The sequence below is a fragment of the Schistocerca serialis genome, chromosome 2 (genome assembly GCF_023864345.2).
Source record: "Schistocerca serialis cubense isolate TAMUIC-IGC-003099 chromosome 2, iqSchSeri2.2, whole genome shotgun sequence".
NCBI classification, from domain to species: Eukaryota; Metazoa; Arthropoda; class Insecta; order Orthoptera; family Acrididae; genus Schistocerca; species Schistocerca serialis.
Window position 1 is genome coordinate 119,557,206 of NC_064639.1, and position 22,706 is coordinate 119,579,911.

Sequence of the window (22,706 nt, forward strand, 5' to 3'; positions counted from 1 at the left end):
CTGCTGAGAAAAATGTATGACACAGGCGAAATAGCCTCAGATTTCAAGAAGAATATGATAATTCCAATACCAAAGAAAGCAGGCGTTGACAGATGTGAAAATTACCGAACTATCAGTTTAATAAGTCACGGCTGCAAAATACTAACGCGAATTCTTTACAGACGATTGGAAAAACTAGTAGAAGCCGACCTCGGGGAAGGTCAGTTTGGATTTCGTAGAAATACTGGAACACGTGAGGCAATACTGACCCTACGACTTATTTTACAAGTTAGATTAAGAAAAGGCAAACCTACGTTTCTAGCATTCGTAGACTTAGAGAAAGCTTTTGACAATGTTGACTGGAATACTCTCTTTCAAATTCTGAAGGTGGCAGGGGCAAAATACAGGGAGCGAAAGGCTATTTACAATTTGTACAGAAACCAGATGGCAGTTATTAGAGTCGAGGGAAATGAAAGGGAAGCAGGGGTTGGGAAGGGAGTGAGACAGGGTTGTAGCTTATCTCCGATGTTATTCAATCTGTATATTGAGCAAGCAGTAAACAAAACAAAAGAAAAATTCGGAGTAGGTATTAAAATCCATGGAGAAGAAATGAAAACTTTGAGATTAGCCGATGACATTGTAATTCTATCAGAGACAGCAAAGGACTTGGAAGAGCAGTTGAACGGAATGGATAGTGTCTTGAAAGGAGGATATAAGATGAACATCAGCAAAAGAAAAACGAGGATAATGGAATGTAGTCAAATTAAGTCGGGTGATGCTGAGGGAATTAGATTAACAAATGAGACACTTAAAGTGTTAAAGGAGTTTTGCTATTTGGGGAGCAAAATAACTGATGATGGTCGAAGTAGAGAGGATATAAAATATAGACTGGCAATGGCAAGGAAAGCGTTTTTGAAGAAGACAAATTTGTTAACATCGAGTATAGATTTAAGTGTCAGGAAATCGTTTCTGAAAGTATTTGTATGGAGTGTAGCCATGTATGGAAGTAAAACATGGACGATAAATAGTTTGGACAAGAAGAGAATAGAAGCTTTCGAAATGTGGTGCTACAGAAGAATGCTGAAGATTAGATGGGTAGATAACATAACTAATGAGGAGGTACTGAGCAGGACTGGGGAGGAGTTTGTGCCACAACTTGACTAGAAGAAGGGATCGCTTGGTAGAACATGTTCTGAGGCATCAAGGGATTACCAATTTAGTATTGGAGAGCAGCATGGAGGGAGACCAAGAGAGGAATACACTAAGCAGATTCAGAAGGATGTACGTTGCAGTACGTACTGGGAGATAAAGAAGTTTGTACAGGACAGAGTAGCATGGAGAACTGCATCAAACCAGTGTCAGGACTGAAGACCACAACAACAACAACAACAATTTGACTGAAAGTAGTGATGTTTTGATAGGATCCATCCTATGGCATCAAGGAGTGGTGAACTTGGAAATGGAGGGAAACGTGAGTTGGTGGTGAGGGGATGGGGAGAGGGAGGTGATAAGAATTTTAGAGGGAGGCCAATAAATGAATACGGTAAGCAGGTATATATGGGTGCAGATTGCAGTAGTAATGAACACATGAAGAGGTTTACGTTTAGAGTAGCATGAAACTAATCTTGGAACCGACGACGACAAAAATATGTCATCCGGAAATACCTACGTGCGGCTTTGAGTAAATTTGTTTACAAGTTATCCTCTTCCTACTCCAACCTCAACTCCAGCCCTAGAGTTACCACGTGGGTTCCGTCTCTGCCTTTCTTTCAGTTACTATCGTGACGTTACACTCGTTTATTTTAACGATCTAAATAAATTCATTCACGTTCAGGTGCCTCATTCTGCCTCCACAAGTACCACTCACTGAAATTATCTGGGTCGCAAGCCTTACAATCAAACGTTACGTAGGAATCACAGACCGCACTGTACTAAAGACCCAAAATCTATTCATAGGGTCGGTGAACTGCAAGTATGTCAAATCCAGAACAATGACGACTATAAATACAATTTATTTGGCTCAAATGGTTCAAATGGCTCTGAGCACTATGGGACTTAACATCTGTGGTCATAAGTCCCCTAGAACGTAGAACTACTTAAACCTAACTAACCTAAGGACATCACACACATCCATGCCCGAGGCAGAATCCGAACCTGCGACCGTAGCGGCCACTTCCAGACTGAAGGGCTTAGAACCGAACGGCCACACAGGCCGGCTACAATTTATTTAAGACAGATCACGAGCAACTAAGGGTGAGATGTCCTAACATGGCTGTTTTTGAGGGTATGGATCATGGAAGCCGTGCAAATACGTGAAACTGAGAGGTTGTTTCGCAGTCTCTGAATACGTCCGGGACATGACGAAAGCAGTAATCACTGTAAATAAAAACGCAATGTTACAGTGCATTAAAAATATTAGAAAAATAATTCAATTGTCACGAATTTATTGCGACTGTAAATTGCCTCAAACTTTCATAAAAGCTCTCACTTACTGTGAGCGTTATGAAAATCTTACTCCAAGAAGATATATATGAAGTCAACGATGGTACACTTTAATGACGGTCGTCCTTGATAGTGTCCAATGATATATCAAATTTTTCACAATTTTTTCTGAAGTAGTTTCAGTAGACAGCTGGGTAAGTGTCTCGCAGCTTCTTAATCGATAGAGTATTCTTTTGGCTTGAAAAGGAACTAAAAAATGTTTTAATTTAATCTCAAAGATACAAGAAGAAAATCTGTTCGGCAGTCATACCAGAGGAATACTCTGAAAATCTGTTTTATCCTTGATAGACAAAGGACTAATTTCGAGATTCTTTTATTACTTCTAGTATTAACTTTTTGTTCTGATGTGCTGGCGTAAAGACGTACTGTATAATTTCATGTCTATGTGTGTGTTAAATGAAGGTGTTAAATGATGCTGGCCGCGGTGGTCTAGCGGTTCTAGGCGCTCAGTCCGGAACCGCGCGACTGCTACGGTCGCAGGTTCGAATCCTGCCTCGGGCATGGATGTGTGTGATGTCCTTAGGTTAGTTACGGTAGGGTTAGTTACGGTTAAGTAGTTCTAAGTTCTAGGGGACTCCACAGATGTTGAGTCCCGTAGTGCTCAGAGCCATTTTTTTGTTAAATGATGAAAACTGTGTTTTATAATTTGTGTCAAGATCAAACCTAAATCTTATACCAATGGAGTACAAATTATTCTGTTAATTCGAGAAGGCGAATTTTAGATCTCCACGACGGCGCTGCTCAACAATAGAGGTACGTGATTGTGCTCACTACTTTCCTTTGGTGGCCGCTAAGATTAATTCCGATGTGTTTTGGCCGAGACATTCAGAACCTGCAATCTTCCTTTTCGTATAAAAATAGGAGTCCGATAGAAAAAGAAATATTCTTAGATTTAAATAATTGCATTTCTTTTACCCAGGCCACGGGGAATGATAGAACATACGTGCCTCTACCCTGATTGTACGTTCGCAATCTCCGAGTGTGCTATGACGTCATTATTTTACGAAAAAAAATTTGAGATTCATCTTTCTCATCAGATCGCAACCACTGGCACGCGAATGTACGTACCCTCTGGATGTGTCTAGTCAGTCGTGCGCATTGTTCTAAAGCTTTTCTGTTAATATTCAGTGGATTGCATCTCCGCAATTAATTTTTGTTTAGGCCGCAAATCGCACTTCACGCGAAGTATTTATTACGCAAGTTTCAGGCTCCTTTAATGCCAAATTTCCGAAGTACGGCTGACTAAGCAAACCGCTACAATAATTTCATATCTCTACAACTACAATAACACAAAACAACAATAACATAAAAGAGAGGGTACGTTACATGCTGCACCGGTACTCCCCAACACAACCACTGGGTTTTCTGCGATTTATACTCAAACTGAAGAAGCGATCATAATAAATGTTTGATTCGTTTTCACAAAGAACGTGGGTGCGCACACGCCACGCAGTACAGGGTGATTCAAAAAGAATACCACAACTTTAAAAATGTCTATTTAATGAAAGAAACATAATATAACCTTCTGTTATACATCATTACAAAGAGTATTTAAAAAGGTTTTTTTTCACTCAAAAACAAGTTCAGAGATGTTCAATATGGCCCCCTCCAGACACTCGAGCAACATCAACCCGATACTCCAACTCGTTCCACACTCTCTGTAGCATATCAGGCGTAACAGTTTGGATAGCTGCTGTTATTTCTCGTTTCAAATCATCAATGGTGGCTGGGAGAGGTGGCCGAAACACCATATCCTTAACATACCCCCATAAGAAAAAATCGCAGGGGGTAAGATCAGGGCTTCTTGGAGGCCAGTGATGAAGTGCTCTGTCACGGGCTGCCTAGTGGCCGATCCATCGCCTCGGGTAGTTGACGTTCAGGTAGTTACGGACAGATAAGTGCCAATGTGGTGGCCCTCCATCCTGATGAAATATGAATTGTTGTGCTTCTTGTTCGAGCTGAGGGAACAGCCAATTCTCTAACATCTCCAGATACTGTAGTCCAATTACAGTAGCACCTTCGAAGAAAAAGGGACCAAAAACTTTATTGGCTGAAATGGCGAACAAATGTACAACTAAATGAAACTTTATAGCTCCCTTAATTCGCCGACAGATAGTGCTTAGCTCTGCCTTTTGTCGTTGCAGAGTTTTAAATTCCTAAAGTCGTGGTATTCTTTTTGAATCACCCTGTATTTTAGACCTGACGGAACTCTACACGCCGCGAAGCCGCGCGTAGTTGCACGCTTGTTTCAGGATTTACACGCAGTCTTTTCGTTATAGTTGTGTACGAAGTCGTACACAACAAGCACCGCATTTTGTGACGTGTGTAGCGAGTTGCTTGCGCTGTTGCAGCGGAAGGTGACTGATGTGTGTGTGTGTGTTGTGTGCAGGTGCAGAGCGCCGGCTACGGCGTGGTGCGCGCCTGTCTCACCAGCGAGGGCGTCGCCGCCAGCACGGCCAGCGTCAGCGAGGGCCGCGCCGCCGTCGAGGGCTGCGCCGAGCTGTCCGGGGGCAGCGTGTCTCTGAACGCCACCGCCAGGGGCGCGCCGCTGCTGCTCGCGCTCACGCCCACCAGCAGCCTGCACAAGTGCGCAGGTCAGCACGCTTCTGGTTTAGAGATGGGCAAACTCGTTCATCCTTGGCAACTAGTTCACTGCTGATCGTTCTTTGGGAACCGTTCATTTTTACTCGTTCACCGTTCATTTGTGCTTGGTACAGGGTGTTTCAGAAATGACCGGTATATTTGAAACGGCAATAAAAACTAAACGAGCAGCGATAGAAATACACCGTTTGTTGCAATATGCTTGGGACAACAGTACATTTTCAGGCAGACAAACTTTCGAAATTACAGTAGTTACAATTGTCAAGAACGGATGGCGCTGCGGTCTGGGAAACTCTATAGTACGATATTTTCCACATATCCACCATGCGTAGCAATAATATGGCGTAGTCTCTGAATGAAATTACCCGAAACCTTTGAGAACGTGTCTGGCGGAATGGCTTCACATGCAGATGAGATGTACTGCTTCAGCTGCTCAATTGTTTCTGGATTCTGGCGGTACACCTGGTCTTTCAAGTGTCCCCACAGAAAGAAGTCACAGAGGTTCATGTCTGGCGAACAGGGAGGCCAATCCACGCCGCCTCCTGTATGTTTCGGATAGCCCAAAGCAATCACACGATCATCGAAATATTCATTCAGGAAATTAAAGACGTCGGCCGTGCGATGTGGCCGGGCACCATCTTGCATAAACCACGAGGTGTTCGCAGTGTCGTCTAAGGCAGTTTGTACCGCCACAAATTCACGAAGAATGTCCAGATAGCGTCATGCAGTAATCGTTTCGGATCTGAAAAATGGGCCAATGATTCCTTTGGAAGAAATGGCGGCCCAGACCAGTACTTTCTGAGGATGCAGGGACGATGGGACTGCAACATGGGGCTTTTCGGTTCCCCATATGCGCCAGTTCTGTTTATTGACGAAGCCGTCCAGGTAAAAATAAGCTTCGTCAGTAAACCAAATGCTGCCCACATGCATATCGCCGTCATCAATCCTGTGCACTATATCGTTAGCGAATGTCTCTCGTGCAGCAATGGTAGCGGCGCTGAGGGGTTGCCGCGTATGAATTTTGTATGGATAGAGGTGTAAACTCTGGCGCATGAGACGATACGTGGACGTTGGCGTCATTTGGACCGCAGCTGCAACACGGCGAACGGAAACCCGAGGCTGCTGTCGGATCACCTGCTGCACTAGCTGCGCGTTGCCCTCTGTGGTTGCCGTACGCGGTCGCCCTACCTTTCCAGCACGTTCATCCGTCACGTTCCCAGTCCGTTGAAATTTTTCAAACAGATCCTTTATTGTATCGCTTTTCGGTCCTTTGGTTACATTAAACCTCCGTTGAAAACTTCGTCTTGTTGCAACAACACTGTGTTCTAGGCGGTGGAATTCCAACACCAGAAAAATCCTCTGTTCTAAGGAATAAACCATGTTGTCTACAGCACACTTGCACGTTGTGAACAGCACACGCTTACAGCAGAAAGACGATGTACAGAATGGCGCACCCACAGACTGCGTTGTCTTCTATATCTTTCACATCACTTGCAGCGCCATCTGTTGTTGAAAATTGTAACTACTGTAATTTCGAAAGTTTGTCCGTCTGAAAATGTACTGTTGTCCCAAGCATATTGCAACAAACGGTGTATTTCTATCGCTGCTCGTTTAGTTTTTATTGCCGTTACAAATATACCGGTCATTATTGAAACACCCTGTATACGCTTCTTATGAAAAACTGAAAACTAGTAGTGTAGGTGACTGAAGGATGGAGGGCGCCAAGAGGGGGCACTTGCCTACACCCTGGAGTATAGAATTTTTATTCATTACAGAATTCTTATACACTTTTAGAAGTAATTTCCGTGATTCTGCAGAACCTCTCGTTTAGCCAACCGTAGCCTTGTGTGGCTGATCGCAGGGAAATAATATAGGGTGGCGCACGGAAAACCGGCCCCGAGTACAGACTGCTCGCCAATTACGGACGATGTGTTGCCCGTTACGAGCAGATATAACAAACAGACAAACATGTAATAATTAGGCAATGAAGAAACAACAAGCTAACGCAGGCAACAATTGCGAAACAATGGATGACGATGTGTAGAGAGCTGGAGAAGAGAACATGAAAATCTCACGCGACTCGCATGGGCTATAGCTCATGTAGTCTTGTAAACCTGTTCGTGGCTGTTTACCAACTTAATAGACCACAAGTGTCTTGTACAAAATTCTTCGTTTCGACTTCCACTACACAGCTGTGCTACGCTGTAAACAATAATCGTTTATACCCTATATATACTTCACGTTGTCTCTGAGTTCGTAGGCGAAGTAGAGACTTTATGGAAGCATAAAATAAAATGTGGTTTTCTCGTACTTGCGTCACACGCTTAGTAAAAATTAGGTTTTTACGTTGCATTATTAAAGTTAATGCAGCAATAATAATAATAATTAAGTTCGCAGTAATAAAGTTTTTGGTTTGAAAGCTCCTTCTGAACAAATGTTTTTGAGATTATAAGTAAACATGATTTTATGGCAATCTATGTCATTTCAAATGGAGAGGCACCGCTTTTCCTACTGAGCCAAAATGACCCACAACCCACTTCTTTTTTTTTTTTTCAAAGAAACCAAACTACCAGGTAATGCAAATTGGAAACAACCAAACTTAAAAATAATTAGAGCCTTCCTAAATGTAATGTTTTGTATATGAAAGATGCACGAAAATCGTTTTACATGAGTTTTCTTACACTGAAAATTAAGCAAATTATTGAAAGTTAGCTGCTAAATCAAGTCGATGAAACCAAAGAATGTATCAATAACGAAAAAAAACTTGCCTTGTTGTAAGTATGTCTTATGCTGTTCATCGATATAATGAAGTGAGCTGATATGCCCTTTTGTTACTTGAAAAGACGTATCTATTACATACAACGTAATTTTTATGTAATTTACATAACTATAAAATACTTTTTGATTACCGGTCGTGGACGCTGAATAGCCAGAACCAAGTGCAAGAACAGTTTGGAACACATGTAAAATAGCCGAGCGCAGTGAACGAAACGAGCAACTGGATACTGAAGTAACTAGGAGCAGTCGGCAGTGGAACTGAGACAGGTGGTCATGCGAAGAACGACGAGTGCGGCCGAGGGAGACCGAGACTGAGACGAGCACGGGACCGAGCCTGGAACGAGAACTGCCGAAGTGACCGCCGCGACCGAACTGAACTATGAACCGATCGTTCCTCGTTCCCGGGAACTATAAGTAGACCGCCGCGACCGAAGTGGACTATGAACCAATAGTTCCTTGGAATTCGTTCCTCGGTCCTTTCGTTTATCTTGGTGAACCGTTCCTTTGCACCCGTTCGTTCGCGAACTACCCATCTCCATTCTGGTTCAAATGGCTCTAAGCACTATGGGACTTAGAAGGGAACCTCCCCATCGCACCCCCCTCAGATTTAGTTATAAGTTGGCACAGTGGATAGGCCTTGAAAAACTGAACACAGATCAATCGAGAAAACAGGAAGAAGTTGTGTGGAAATATGAAAAAAATAAGCAAAATATACAAACTGAGTAGTCCATGCGCAACATAGGTAACATAAAGGACAGTGCGACTCAGGAGCACCGTGGTCCCGTGGTTAGCGTGAACAGCTGCGGAACGAGAGGTCCTTGGTTCAAGTCTTCCCTCGAGGGAAAAGTTTAATTTTTTATTTTCAGACAATTGTTTTGCGAAACTGCGCAGGTACTCAGAGCAATATTGTTTACGTGATCGTGTGTCAATTATCAGAGTTCAGGCACTCACACATAATCAACTTCGCTCTCCAAAATCCCAGGACATGTTCAGATTTGCTTGGACATATGCAGTATTTGACGGTCTACACACGGAAAAATTTGAAAACGTTAAAAACGTATGTTTTGACAGTGCACAGGGAAAACTGCGCGACTGTGAAACTGTTGCATTCATTTGTTGCAGTTTATGTGACAAACTCTTATGTTTTCATCACTTTTTTGGGAGTGATTATCACATCCACAAGAAAACCTAAATCGCGCAAGGTGGAAGAATCTTTTTACCCATTCGACAAGTGTACAAATTACGTGGGTCGACAACATATTCCTGTCATGTTACGCACATGCCGTCACCAGTGTCGTATAGGATATACCAGACGTGTTTTCATGTGGAGGAATCGGTTAACCTATGACCTTGCGATCAAATGTTTTCGGTTCACATTGGAGAGGCACGTCCTTTCGTCTACTAATCGCACGGTTTTGCGGTGCGGTCGGAAAACACAGACACTAAACTTATTACAGTGAACAGAGACGTCAATGAACGAACGGACAGATCATAACTTTGCGAAAATAAAGAAATTAATCATTTCACTCGAGGGAAGACTTGAACCAAGGACCTCTCGTTCCGCAGCTGTTCACGCTAACCACGGGACCACGGCGCTCCTGAGCTCACACTATCCTTTATGTTGCCTATCTTGCGCATGGACTACTCAGTCCGTATATTTTGCTTATTTTTTTCATAGTTCCACACAACTTCTTCCTGTTTTCTCGATTTATCTATGTTCAGTTTTTCAAGGCCTATCCACTGTGCCAACTTATAACTAAATCTGAGGGGGGGGGGAGGAGGGGGTGCGATGGGGAGGTTCCCTTGTTAGAACTACTTAAACCTATCTAACCTAAGGATATCACACACATCCATGCCCGTGGCAGGATTCGAACCTGCGACCGCGACATTGATGACAGAGTGCATCGGCCTCGTACAAAAGCCAGTGAGGCGTGCTAGTAACTGCTGTAATCGCCGGGAACGCTTACAGATAAGGCGCATTACTTTGCATTTAAACAAAAAATGTTCAAATGTGTGTGAAATCTTATGGGACTTAACTGCTAAGGTCATCAGTCCCTAAGCTAATCCCGCGCGGCTGCATTTAAACATTCGTGATATACAGTGTGCCACTAAGAATAACTCCGAAATTATGATTGGGTCTGAAAAGTTTGTGGGACAAAAGTTGCGTGACACAAAGGGGGCCATAATATGACGTTGCTTTTTTGTTGCTAGGTGGGGTCGCGTCACAGATGTGAAGGTCAACTTTGTCTTTTTAAATGGGATGCCATAGTTTGGTACTTATTTTCTAATAGCGGGTATCATGACGAATCCAATGATATATAACAGTAAGGTCTTTAAGGTCAACGAAGGTCACAAAGGTGGCATGAACGTCCGTTTACTGAAAGTGTTCGAAGTTATGACCATTGGGATCACTGCAGTACTGCAGTCTTGTTATCACGCATTGAGCGGTACTATCGAAACACATGCTCTCACAATTCTCTTTTGCATACCTTAAGGTGCAGTTGGAACGTCTTTATAAACAATGTCTTTAGCGAATACCCCCAAGAAAAAATCCAGAGACGTGAAGTTTGGCGAATGAGCCGGCCACGACACATCTCCTCCGCGTCCAATCCAGTGATATGGGAATTCTCTCCGACATTCATTTCTAGCTATCAGCGAAAAATGTGCCGGACACCCATCGTGTTGATACCACATTCTGCTCCTTGTTCCTAAAGGTATTTCTTCCAATAAAAGACCTAATGTTTCTTGCAGGAATGTGGTGTACTTCCTACCATTAAGATTTCCTTCGATGATATAGAGGGCTATAATTCGGTCCTCCAGAATCCCACACCATACATTCACCGGCCACTGTTTTTGTTGTGCAACTTGCCGCAACCAACATTGATCTTCAGTTGCTCAACAATGCATGTTATGCAAATTAACATTTCCATGGTTCGTGAATTAGCCTCGTCATTAAATTAAATCAAATTAATAAATGTGTCATGCCTCTGAATCTCAAGTTGAGCCAATCGGCAGAATTCAGTGCGACACATACAACCCGTACCAGTTATTTCTTGCTGGAGTCTGATATAGTGAGGATGACATTTATGGCGAAGCAGAACAAGAACGACACTACTCTGGCTCATCCCAGATTCCCTTGCGATTTGACACGATCTAACACAAGGATCTCGAACGACAGGGGCAAGAGCACCAACTTCTGTTTCCTCGTTAGTAACTTTCCTTTGCCTAATATGTTTCCGATGCGTTAAAGATCCAGTTGTTTCCAATGATAAAATATGATAAACACACATATTTAAATGTACGACGTGTAGGGTGAGTACGTTGAGGATATCTCTCATCGTCTCTAGCTCTCACTGAATTTGGTTGACATTCTCCGTAAATGGGAATCATAGAGACTTGCTCTTGGAAGGAATACATCATTCACATTCGCTTGATTCGACGATACTAGTCTTACCGTTCGTATTAGTGTTGTTTTGCGAAACCGTCGAATGGTATTTACATGTCAATGGCACGGTAGATTGATACGCTGTATTCGGCGAATATTTACTATTTGCACGATATACGAGAGAGAATTGTCAGAGCATGTTCTTCGATAAGTGCCAAAGCGATAAGGAATACCGCTCAATCCATGATAAGAAGACTGCAGCACTGCATTGATATCAGTGGTCATCTTTTCGAACACCATCGGTAAATGGACGTTCATGCCACCTTTGTGACCTTCAAAGACCTTACTGTTACACATAAAAAAGTGGTTCAAATGGCTCTGAGCACTATGGGACTTAACTTATGAGGTCATCAGTCCCCTAACTAACCTAAGGACATCACACACATCCATGCCCGAGGCAGGATTCGAACCTGCGACCGTAGCGGTCGCGCGGTTCAAGACTGCAGCGCCTAGAACCGCTCGGCTGTTACACATCATTGGATTCGTCTCGTTAGCGGCTATCAGAAAATAAGTACCAAAGTACAGCATCCCATTAAATAAAAACAAAGTTGACCTTCATATCTCTGAAGCGACCCCACGTTGTCCCATGCAATATTTGTCCCACAAACTTTTCAGCTAGTATCATACTTTCGGAGTTATTCTGTGTGGCTATAGTTAGTGACTCGCCTTGTATACTTTTCCTAGAGTTTCAGTTGCGGGCATAATTCGTATTTGTAAAACGCACCGTCGACCCAGCGGCTTTGGAGATATTAACGGTTGTCGGTGTGACAGGCGCTAGTTTGGAAGGCCACAGGGGCTGGTCAGCTGAATGCTACACTCCTTTAACTTCTCAGCAACAGCAATTAACTGTGCACGCCCATCCCACAGCGAGGTCCATTCATTCTACTGCAAGATCCATTCCCTCTTTTGCTTCCGCTAGAGAAAAAGGAGTTCTGCGCAGCTGTTACAGACAGTTGACAATCGTGTACCGCCCGCGTCTCTCCAGCGCGTGTTATTTTTTCCACGTGTGCTATTCTTTCGCGCACTACGGTGCTGAGTACGTATTGTTGCTTATCCATTATAGCTTTATTGAATAGCTATATTTTAATGATTTTAAATTTATTTCTGCGCAATTGTGAAGTTCGGTTGCTGAAGCAAGTGGACAAAACAACGGGCTCCTCGAACGTTACAAACGTATTAGTTTGCAGACGTGTTGTGGGAAGTGTGCGGTAACATCCATTTGGAGGACTTAGTTCTGAGGCGAAAAGTGGCGTGATTAAACAAGTACGGCCTACACTAAACCTAGTACTTCTGAATACAGTGACTAAAACTCAGCATAGAGACAATCATTGAATGGTTGGCCGCGTGTTTTCTTCCGACGTGTTGTGGACAAAAAATGGTATGAGTGACATGAACAGTTTCAACAACTTAAAGAAACAGCACGAAAATTCCAAGGACCATATTACATTTATGTGGACACTCAGTAAATATGGCAGGACAAGGATAGATTTTTGTTTGAACAATGTCTTGACGTTGAATTTTCAAAAGCATAACGTATCTTATTTTTCGAAATGCACACCGACTGGGGTAGCGCAGTGGTTAGCACGTTGGACACGCTTTCGGGAGCACTATGGTTTAAAGCCTCGTCCGGCCATCCAGATTTAGAATTTCCGTGATTTCCCTAAATCGCTTATGGCAAATGCCGGGCTGGTTGCTTCGGAATGGCACGGCCGACTTCCTTCTTCTTCCTTGAGCTTGTGGTCCGTGTCTATTGACCACGTTGTCGATGGGACATTACACACTGATATCCTCCTCCTGCTCGTCGAGATAAGCAGTCGCAAACCAGACTACCTCACCTTGCATTGTTGTCCATTCAAAAACGACTGCTGAAGTCCGTGAAACAACAAATGTCATCCTACGACTCTATCATTAGAGTTTTCGACCAGAAAGATCGCATAATTGATCCCAAATATAAATCAGACTCTCAGTACTGGAACTTTCAATATCATCCTTATTAATGTAGATGCAATAACAGGTATTCTCCGAGTAATTGGTATCGCTCAGTCGGCCTAATGTCTACAAGGTTATTCCTTGTACTTTAATAGACGGCATACAGCATTGTTCAGCGTAATACTAGGGCGTGATGCAGCGCAATAACAGATAATTGTAAAAAATAACATAATATTATTAACAATGGCAGTAATAACAATAAATACAAAAATACCCCTATTTGAATAACCGTAAACAATGACACAGTAATAATAATGACAGAAATAATAATAATAATAATAATAATTAAAATAACAGTTTTGTTATTTTTAACAATTTTTTAAAAACGATTACTGTTACGAATACCTCACGCCTCGCCATTGGTGAAAACGCAAGATAACCGAGGTCCTGCGCTCATACTTACAGCTAAACCAAGTTTAAAATGTCTGTACAGTGCACCAGCGTTAATCGCCCTGTCAGTGAATCGTCGTCAGCCAATCGTGCATTTGACTGCCGTTAACGCCGTATATTGCAATGGAAGCCACCTTGTAGATGCAGAGATGTTCACAGAGATATGAATCTTCAGGCAGCCGCTTATAAACGTGTCTTCTACACAATCGCTGGTGAATGACGTCATTGTCATATGCTCTCACTTTCGTTAGCAAGCAGAAGTATGTTTATACCTTGCTCCTAGTCCATTCGTTTATGTTTTACGAACTGGAAACCTGTAAGAAGAGCACCAAATTTTTAGAAGTATGAGAAGAATTGGTCGGTGTGATTGCATCAGTTCTTGAAATTAAGGTACTGACGGCTACGGTGCATAAGAAGGAATGTACAGCCGGCCTCGGTGGCTGAGCGGTTCTAGGCGCTTCAATCCGGAACCGCGCGACTGCTACGGTCGCAGGTTCGAATCCTGCCTCGGGCATGGATGTATGCAGTGTCCTTAGGTTAGTTAGGTTTAAGTAGTTCTAAGTTCTAGGGGACTGATGGCCTCAGATGTTAAGTCCCATAGTGCTCAGAGCCATTTGAACCATTTTGAAGAAATGTACAGTGTTTCTTTTCTTTTCGTTTTTTCTTTCATTCAGATCGAATACCTACGTTGTTTACATATAAAAGTCATCAAATATATGCTCATTAATACATCTAAATGTCATTTTTGTGAAAAATGCACATCTTATTTCTGACTATATACTGCGTACAAAAATTCTGTTTTCGTAGCAAATAAAAATGTGTTACTGATCATTTATAAAATATGGTTAATGAAGGGTCTACAATTAAAAAGTGCAAATTAAATTTTTTCTATGTTTCTGTATTTTGTGCTTCGCATAACTGCTCTTAGAACCTGCACCTTTGTTTAAAAATTTGAATCCTCCTGGAATCGAACCCATACCCACGAAACAGCGAGGAAGCACGCTACTACAGAGCCACACAGCTTCTCGAAGAAAAAACTGACCTTATTTCAGCACTCAAATATGGCTAGAAAACTTTGTATTCGGTTTTCTAGAGAATTTTTGAGAGTTACATCGAACTGGTTTGAGAAAGGTACATTTGAGTTTTGAGTGTAAAGTACAGAAAACATAAAAAAGAAATCTGTTTGTCATATGGTCCCGTTGTCAGAGAAAAACAACCAGTGTGGTCACATGTGGAGGCACAATATAATTTTGCTACTGGTAAGTTTCATTCAAAAGTTAATAAACTTTCTAGGTTCATATTACGTATAGGGTATGGTATACGATACCCTGAGTCTGTCTCAGTGCATCGAAGCGCGCCGCCATCTTAATACACAACGCTAATAAGAGCCTGGTCATCTCGCGAAAATCGAGCGTGAGCCATGGACAAATTTAACCACAGCCGACTACCTCATTTAACTTTAAGGTCAGTGGACCAGAACATTGCGCTGAACAGGGTTAAATGCCGACTTAAAGCGCCGTTAACTTTTAATCGAGGGTGGTACACACGAACGTCAGTGGCTAAAAGAATTATGGGGAGGCAACGGGTGAGATATCTGTCTTCGGCTGCTGAAGCCTTTGTAGTGTGTTTGCATTTCTCTCCGTACACCAGAGGTGAATCGTTCTCGGCAGTTTGAAGGGAGCCACAATATGTAGTTGTTATTGACTAGTAGCAACTACACCATGAGCCACTTGTGAAATCTCAAAACTATGAGTCCCCACCCCCACCCCCCAAATCTTAGCTCGGATTCTGAGAAAGTGCTTCTAATTAGGCACAGTATTTGTAGTTTTCAATTCTGACTTTTGAAAACCCATACAGCTTTACGTAACTCGGTAGTAAAAATGAACTGGTCACAAAAAGGTCGGGTCAGCGGTGAATAAGTTGTCAAAGTACAAGGTGCTGCAAAAAGAATATACGAATTTCGAATGCACATATTTACTAAACTATAAAACATACGAATATGAAACTTTACACACATATTTAGGAAAATCTCAAGTTCAGATTACAGATGTTCAATACGTCCTCCATCAGCGACACGAACAATATCACATCGATACTCCAATTCCTCCCATACTTGTGCAAGCACGCACTTCGTGACTGATGTTACGGCAGTACCGATCCGGTTCTTCAACTCTTCCAGCAGGTTCTGTGGGAGTGGTGGTACATAAACGTTGTCTTTAACTAAACCGCACAGGAAGAAGTCAGAGGGTGTCAAATCCGGTGACTGAAAGTCCAGCTGAGACATGCTAAGTCGCCAGCTCCTTGACGACCAATCCAACGGTTCGGTGGTTTCATTCAGTTCACGCACTTGGCGACTATAGTGAGAGGGTGCCTCGTCTTGTTGAAATTGAAGTTGTCTTCGTGCGGCCGCGTAAACGACCAGTTTAGTAACTTAGGAGGATATTGCTGATCGTTAACCGTGTTTCTATCAAAGAATAATCGGCCGTTTCCTTTACATACACAGCCTGTATCTAAAAAATGGTTCAAATGGCTCTAAGCCCTAAGGGACTTAATATCGGAAGTCATCAGTCCCCTAGACTTAGAACTACGTAAACCTAACTAACCTAAAGACATCACACACATCCATGTCCGAAGCAGGATTCGAATCTTCGACCGTAGCAACAGGCGGTTCCGGACTGAAGCGGTTAGAACCACTCGGCCACAACGGCTGGCTCTTTTGTTCGGCCTTTGCGGCGGTTTACACGTATGGAAACACTATACCTGCTATGTTGAGGATCCGCCCTAGACACTGCTGGCCACTGAAAACCGAATCATTTTGTAGTTTCCGGTATGCTATGACTCCCGTGCCTTGGCCCGATTATCATCCCACTTTCAAAGTCGGTTAACTCTCTACTCCACAGCACAGCTGTCTGTAAGAGATATCGTCTCCACACTCACACCGTAAGCCGCATCTAGCCGCAACATTCAGACTTCAAAGCTGTGGATGTTCTTGCACAACATGTGACGGGGTAGAACCCCATACACGGCAGTTGGTAACATATCATCCGTTTCACTGCACGCCAAATAATGGAGAGAAAAGTCAAGGTACATTTGTACAGGGATACCACTGTGAAATGCATCGCCAAAACTACTGGACTGTATATCTATATTTTGTAGGCGAAATAGGAGGTGTGGCTAGAAAAAAACCGGACTAGTACTGGTGAAACAATAAAACGAATGCAATAAGGCTGAAAGTCGCGTGGCCTGTCACGTGACTCTCGCTCCGCCTACTGCTCGAGTTTCATCTGCCTCCTGCACTCAGTCTGCCCGTGGCGTCTGTTTTAAGTAGTTGACGTTTTGTCTGTGCGTCGGAAAATGTTGAGTGTACAGAAAGAACAGCGTGTTAACATCAAATTTTGTTTCAAACTAGGAAAATCTGCTAGTGAAACGTTTGTAATGTTACAACAAGTGTACGGCGATGATTGTTTATCGCGAACACAAGTGTTTGAGTGGTTTAAACGATTTAAAGATGGCCGCGAAGACACCAGTGATGACACTCGCACTGGCAGACCATTGTCAGCAAAAACTGATGCAAACATTGAAAAAATCGGTAAACTTGTTCGACAATATCGCCGTTTAACAATCAGAGCAGTGTCTGAGTTAACAGGAGTTGACAAGGAAAGTGTTAGGCAGATTCTTCATGAAAGTTTCAACATGAACAAAGTGTGTTCAAAAATGGTTCCAAAGTGTCTCACAATTGAACAGAAGGAACGCCGAAGAATGATTTGTTCTGACATCCTGGAAAACATTGAAAGTGATCCCACCTTCTTACAAAATGTTATTACTTGCGATGAATCGTGGTTTTTTACTTACGATCCCGAAACTAAACGCCAATCGATGCATTGGAAAACTCCTGGTTCTCCACGACAAAAAAAAGCACGAATGTCAAAATCGAAATTCAAGGCAATGATGATTGTTTTTTTTGACATCAAAGGGATTGTGCACATTGATTGGGTACCAGAGGGACAAACAGTGAATCAGCATTACTACATTAGCGTCCTGGCTACCCTACGTGAGCGAGTACGGAGAAAACGGAACGATTTGTGGAGAAAAAAGTCATGGATCCTTCACCAAGACAATGCCCCAGCTCACAGTGCGTTGTCAGTGAAGACGTTTTTGGCAAAACACAACATTCCCATCTTAGATCATCCACCCTACTCACCTGATTTGGCCCCCTGTGACTTTTTTCTTTTCCCTAAAGTCAAGTCAGCTTTGAAAGGAACTAGATTTGAGACTGTTGAAGCAGTAAAAGAAAAAGCGACGGAAGTAATGTATGGACTTACCGAAAATGATCTGCAGCATTGCTATGAACAGTGGAAAATTCGTATGGAGCGGTGTAGAGACCGAGGAGGAGAGTACATTGAAGGAGATAACATGAAATTGTAAATAATTGTAAATAAATGTTTTTTCCCGCATCAGTCCGGTTTTTTTTCTAGCCGCACCTCGTATCGCTATTTTATCAAAAGCCCTATTTCAAGCATTGAAGCAAATGCAAAATTTTTGTACACGTAAAATCCGGTCTGAGGTGTAAAATTAGTTGCGTTATTTCAGTTTCACATACGTGAACAACCAAAATTTTACTGGAACAGTGAGTGACACGCCCCGCTGTATCAGAGAGAAGAAGATAACCATCGGAAAAATGCTCCTAGTGGAGCACAAAAAATGCGAATACGTATCTGTTTAAAAGACTCTGCCTGCAATGTTCAGTACCTGCTGGCACATTCTACCCTCCTCAGCATCTTTAAAAATTTTCCTAAAAGTTTTGGCATGTGAAGATAATCGCACTTTTTTATGTGAGAGAGATGGAGACAGTGTCAGTGTGAAAGAGACGGAAAAGTAATAAATATTGGAAGAAAGTAGACAGTGGTTGTGATATAGAAAGCGCGACGGCGACAGTAGCAGAGTGAGAAAAAGAGCGGGTCTAAGTGGTAATGGGACATAGCTGACACTGAGATAAAAGTGCCTACGGGAGAGGAATAAAGAGAAGGAGAAAGTGGAAGTGGTTGAGTCAGCGATAATGAGAGACAGAGTATGTGACAGTGGCAACAAGGCAGAAATGAGCGAATGGCATCACCATCCGGTGATGTTTGGCCGCCAAATGTAAGTCGTATTTCAGTCGACTCCACATTGGGCGACGTGCGTGCCGGTGATGAGGATGAAATGATGGGCAGGACAACACAACACCATTTCAACCCGGCGGGGAATCGAATCCGGGCCCTCTTGCATGGGAGTGAGCACGTTACCACCAAGCTAACCAGGCGGACAACAAGGCAGAGAGAGAGAGAGAGAGAGAGAGAGAGTGCCACTGAGAAGAGACAGCAGCAGTGAGATGGAATGTACAGGGTGATTCAAAAAGAATACCACAACTTTAGGAATTTAAAACTCTGCAACGACAAAAGGCAGAGAGAGCTAAGCACTATCTGTCGGCGAATTAAGGGAGCTATAAAGTTTCATTTAGTTGTACATTTGTTCGCTTGAGGCGCTGTTGACTAGGCGTCAGCGTCAGTTGATGCTAAGATGGCGACCGCTCAACAGAAAGCTTTTTGTGTTATTGAGTACTGCAGAAGTGAATCGACAGTTGTTCAGCGTGCATTTCGAACGAAGTATGGTGTTAAACCTCCTGATAGGTGGTGTATTAAACGTTGGTATAAACAGTTTACAGAGAATGGGTGTTTGTGCAAAGAGAAAAGTTCTGGACGGCCGAGAACGAGTGATGAAAATGTAGCACGCATCCAGCAAGCATTTGTTCGCAGCCCAGGAAAATCGACTCGCAGAGCTAGCAGAGAGCTGCAAATTCCACAATCAACTGTATGGAGAGTCCTACGAAAAAGGTTAGTTATGAAACCTTATCGTCTGAAATTGGTTCAAGCACTGTCTGCAGCTGATAAGATTAAAAGAATCGATTTCTGTGATTTTATCCTTGCTCAAATGGAAACAGATGAATCTTTCGTTTCAAAGATTGTGTTTAGTGATGAAGCAACTTTCCACACTAACGGGAAAGTCAACCGTCACAATGTCTGTATATGGGGCACTGAGAATCGGCGGGAAACAACTCAGTATGAACGTGACTCGCCCAAGGTGAACGTTTTCTGTGCCATTTCAGCCAATAAAGTTTTTGGTCCCTTTTTCTTCGAAGGTGCTACTGTAACTGGACTACAGTATCTGGAGATGTTAGAGAATTGGCTGTTCCCTCAGCTCGAACAAGAAGCACAACAATTCATATTTCAGCAGGATGGAGCGCCACCACATTGGCACTTATTGTCCGTAACTACCTGAACGTCAACTACCCGAGGCGATGGATCGGCCGCCAGGCAGCCCGTGACAGAGCACTTCATCACTGGCCTCCAAGAAGCCCTGATCTTACCCCCTGCGATTTTTTCTTATGGGGGTATGTTAAGGATATGGTGTTTCGGCCACCTCTCCCAGCCACCATTGCTGATTTGAAACGAGAAATAACAGCAGCTATCCAAACTGTTACGCCTGATATGCTACAGAGAGTGTGGAACGAGTTGGAGTGTCGGGTTGGTATTGCTCGAGTGTCTGGAGGGGGCCATATTGAACATCTCTGAACTTGTTTTTGAGTGAAAAAAAACCTTTTTAAATAGTCTTTGTAATGATGTATAACAGAAGGTTATATTACGAGGGCAGTTCAATAAGTAATGCAACACATTTTTTTTCTGAAACAGGGGTTGTTTTATTCAGCATTGAAATACACCAGGTTATTCCCCAATCTTTTAGCTACACAACACTATTTTTCAACGTAATCTCCATTCAATGCTACGGCCTTACGCCACCTTGAAATGAGGGCCTGTATACCTGCACGGTACCATTCCACTGGTCGATGTCGGAGCCAACGTCGTACTGCATCAATAACTTCTTCATCATCCGCGTAGTGCCTCCCACGGATTGCGTCCTTCGTTGGGCCAAACATATGGAAATCCGACGGTGCGAGATCGGGACTGTAGGGTGCATGAGGAAGAACAGTCCACTGAAGTTTTGTGAGCTTCTCTCGGGTGCAAAGACTTGTGTGAGGTCTTGAGTTGTCATGAAGAAGGGAAGTTCGTTCAGATTTTTGTGCCTACGAACACGCTGAAGTCGTTTCTTCAATTTCTGAAGAGTAGCACAATACACTTCAGAGTTGATCGTTTGACCATGGGGAAGGACATCGAACAGAATAACCCCTTCAGCGTCCCAGAAGGCTGTAACCATGACTTTACCGGCTGAGGGTATGGCTTTAAACTTTTTCTTGGTAGGGGAGTGGGTGTGGCGCCACTCCATTGATTGCCGTTTTGTTTCAGGTTCGAAGTGATGAACCCATGTTTCATCGCCTGTAACAATCTTTGACAAGAAATTGTCACCCTCAGCCATATGACGAGCAAGCAATTCCGCACAGATGGTTCTCCTTTGTTCTTTATGGTGTTCGGTTAGACAACGAGAGACCCAGCGGGAACAAACCTTTGAATACCCCAACTGGTGAACAATTGTGACAGCACTACCAACAGAGATGTCAAGTTGAGCACTGAGTTGTTTGATGGTGATCCGTCGATCATCTCGAACGAGTGTGTTCGCACGCTCCGCCATTGCAGGAGTCACAGCTGTGCACGGCCGGCCCGCACGCGGGAGATCAGACAGTCTTGCTTGACCTTGCGGCGATGATGACGCACGCTTTGCCCAACGACTCACCGTGCTTTTGTCCACTACCAGATCACCGTAGACATTCTGCAAGCGCCTATGAATATCTGAGATGCCCTGGTTTTCCGCCAAAAGAAACTCGATCACTGCCGGTTGTTTGCAACGCACATCCGTTACAGACGCCATTTTAACAGCTCCGTACAGCGCTGCCACCTGTCGGAAGTCAATGAAACTATACGAGACGAAGCAGGAATGTTTGAAAATATTCCACAAGAAATTTCCGGTTTTTTCAACCAAAATTGGCCGAGAAAAAAAATGTGTTGCATTACTTATTGAACTGCCCTCGTATGTTTCTTTCATTAAATACACATTTTTAAAGTTGTGGTATTCTTTTTGAATCACCCTGTATAATGAGTAACATTAAGAGAGATAAGGAGGGAGACAGAGCAGACTATGGTATTAGGACAGAATGGGTGAGTGGGAGTGGATGAGCATCAGTGACTTACAGCGATGGGCTGATGGGTGCGAGTGAGTTACAGTTAGGGTAGCTTGTGGGAGTGATAGGTCAGTTGCTTGGTAAAAAGAGCACGAATACGTTCGCTTGCCAACATTCTTGGGAAAAGCTGTGTAAATAGGCTGTTAAGATATTTATGTTGGTAACGCCACGTAGCGCCCTGTATGAAAATCACTGGCTGTGCTGTGTGCAGTCTGTGGCTGGTTTGTATTGTTGGAATATTTGATATTGTAGTGTTGGGCAGTTGGATGTGGACAGCGCATACCGTTGCGCAGTTGAAGGTGAGCTGTCAGCAGTGGTCGATGTGCGGACAGAGATGGCGGAGTTTTGAGAGCAGACGATCTGGACGTGTGTTCATCAGAAAAAGGAGACTGGATGTCATGAACTGATAAATATACACTCCTGGAAATGGAAAAAAGAACACATTGACACCGGTGTGTCAGACCCACCATACTTGCTCCGGACACTGCGAGAGGGCTGTACAAGCAATGATCACACGCACGGCACAGCGGACACACCAGGAACTGCGGTGTTGGCCGTCGAATGGCGCTAGCTGCGCAGCATTTGTGCACCGCCGCCGTCAGTGTCAGCCAGTTTGCCGTGGCATACGGAGCTCCATCGCAGTCTTTAACACTGGTAGCATGCCGCGACAGCGTGGACTTGAACCGTATGTGCAGTTGAAGGACTTTGAGCGAGGGCGTATAGTGGGCATGCGGGAGGCCGGGTGGACGTACCGCCGAATTGCTCAACACGTGGGGCGTGAGGGCTCCACAGTACATCGATGTTGTCGCCAGTGGTCGGCGGAAGGTGCACGTGCCCGTCGACCTGGGACCGGAC

General features: G+C 43.5%; 1 protein-coding gene across 1 annotated transcript in view; it reads left to right on the forward strand.

The window, feature by feature from the left end:
* The window catches only part of LOC126455765 (uncharacterized), a 198,524-nt gene that overhangs the window by 167,273 nt on the left and 8,545 nt on the right, over nucleotides 1-22,706 (forward strand). Inside the window, exon 4 of the mRNA XM_050091530.1 lies at nucleotides 4,871-5,075. Within this exon, the coding sequence (XP_049947487.1) occupies nucleotides 4,871-5,075 (205 nt within the window). The remainder of the gene's footprint in view (nucleotides 1-4,870; nucleotides 5,076-22,706) is intronic.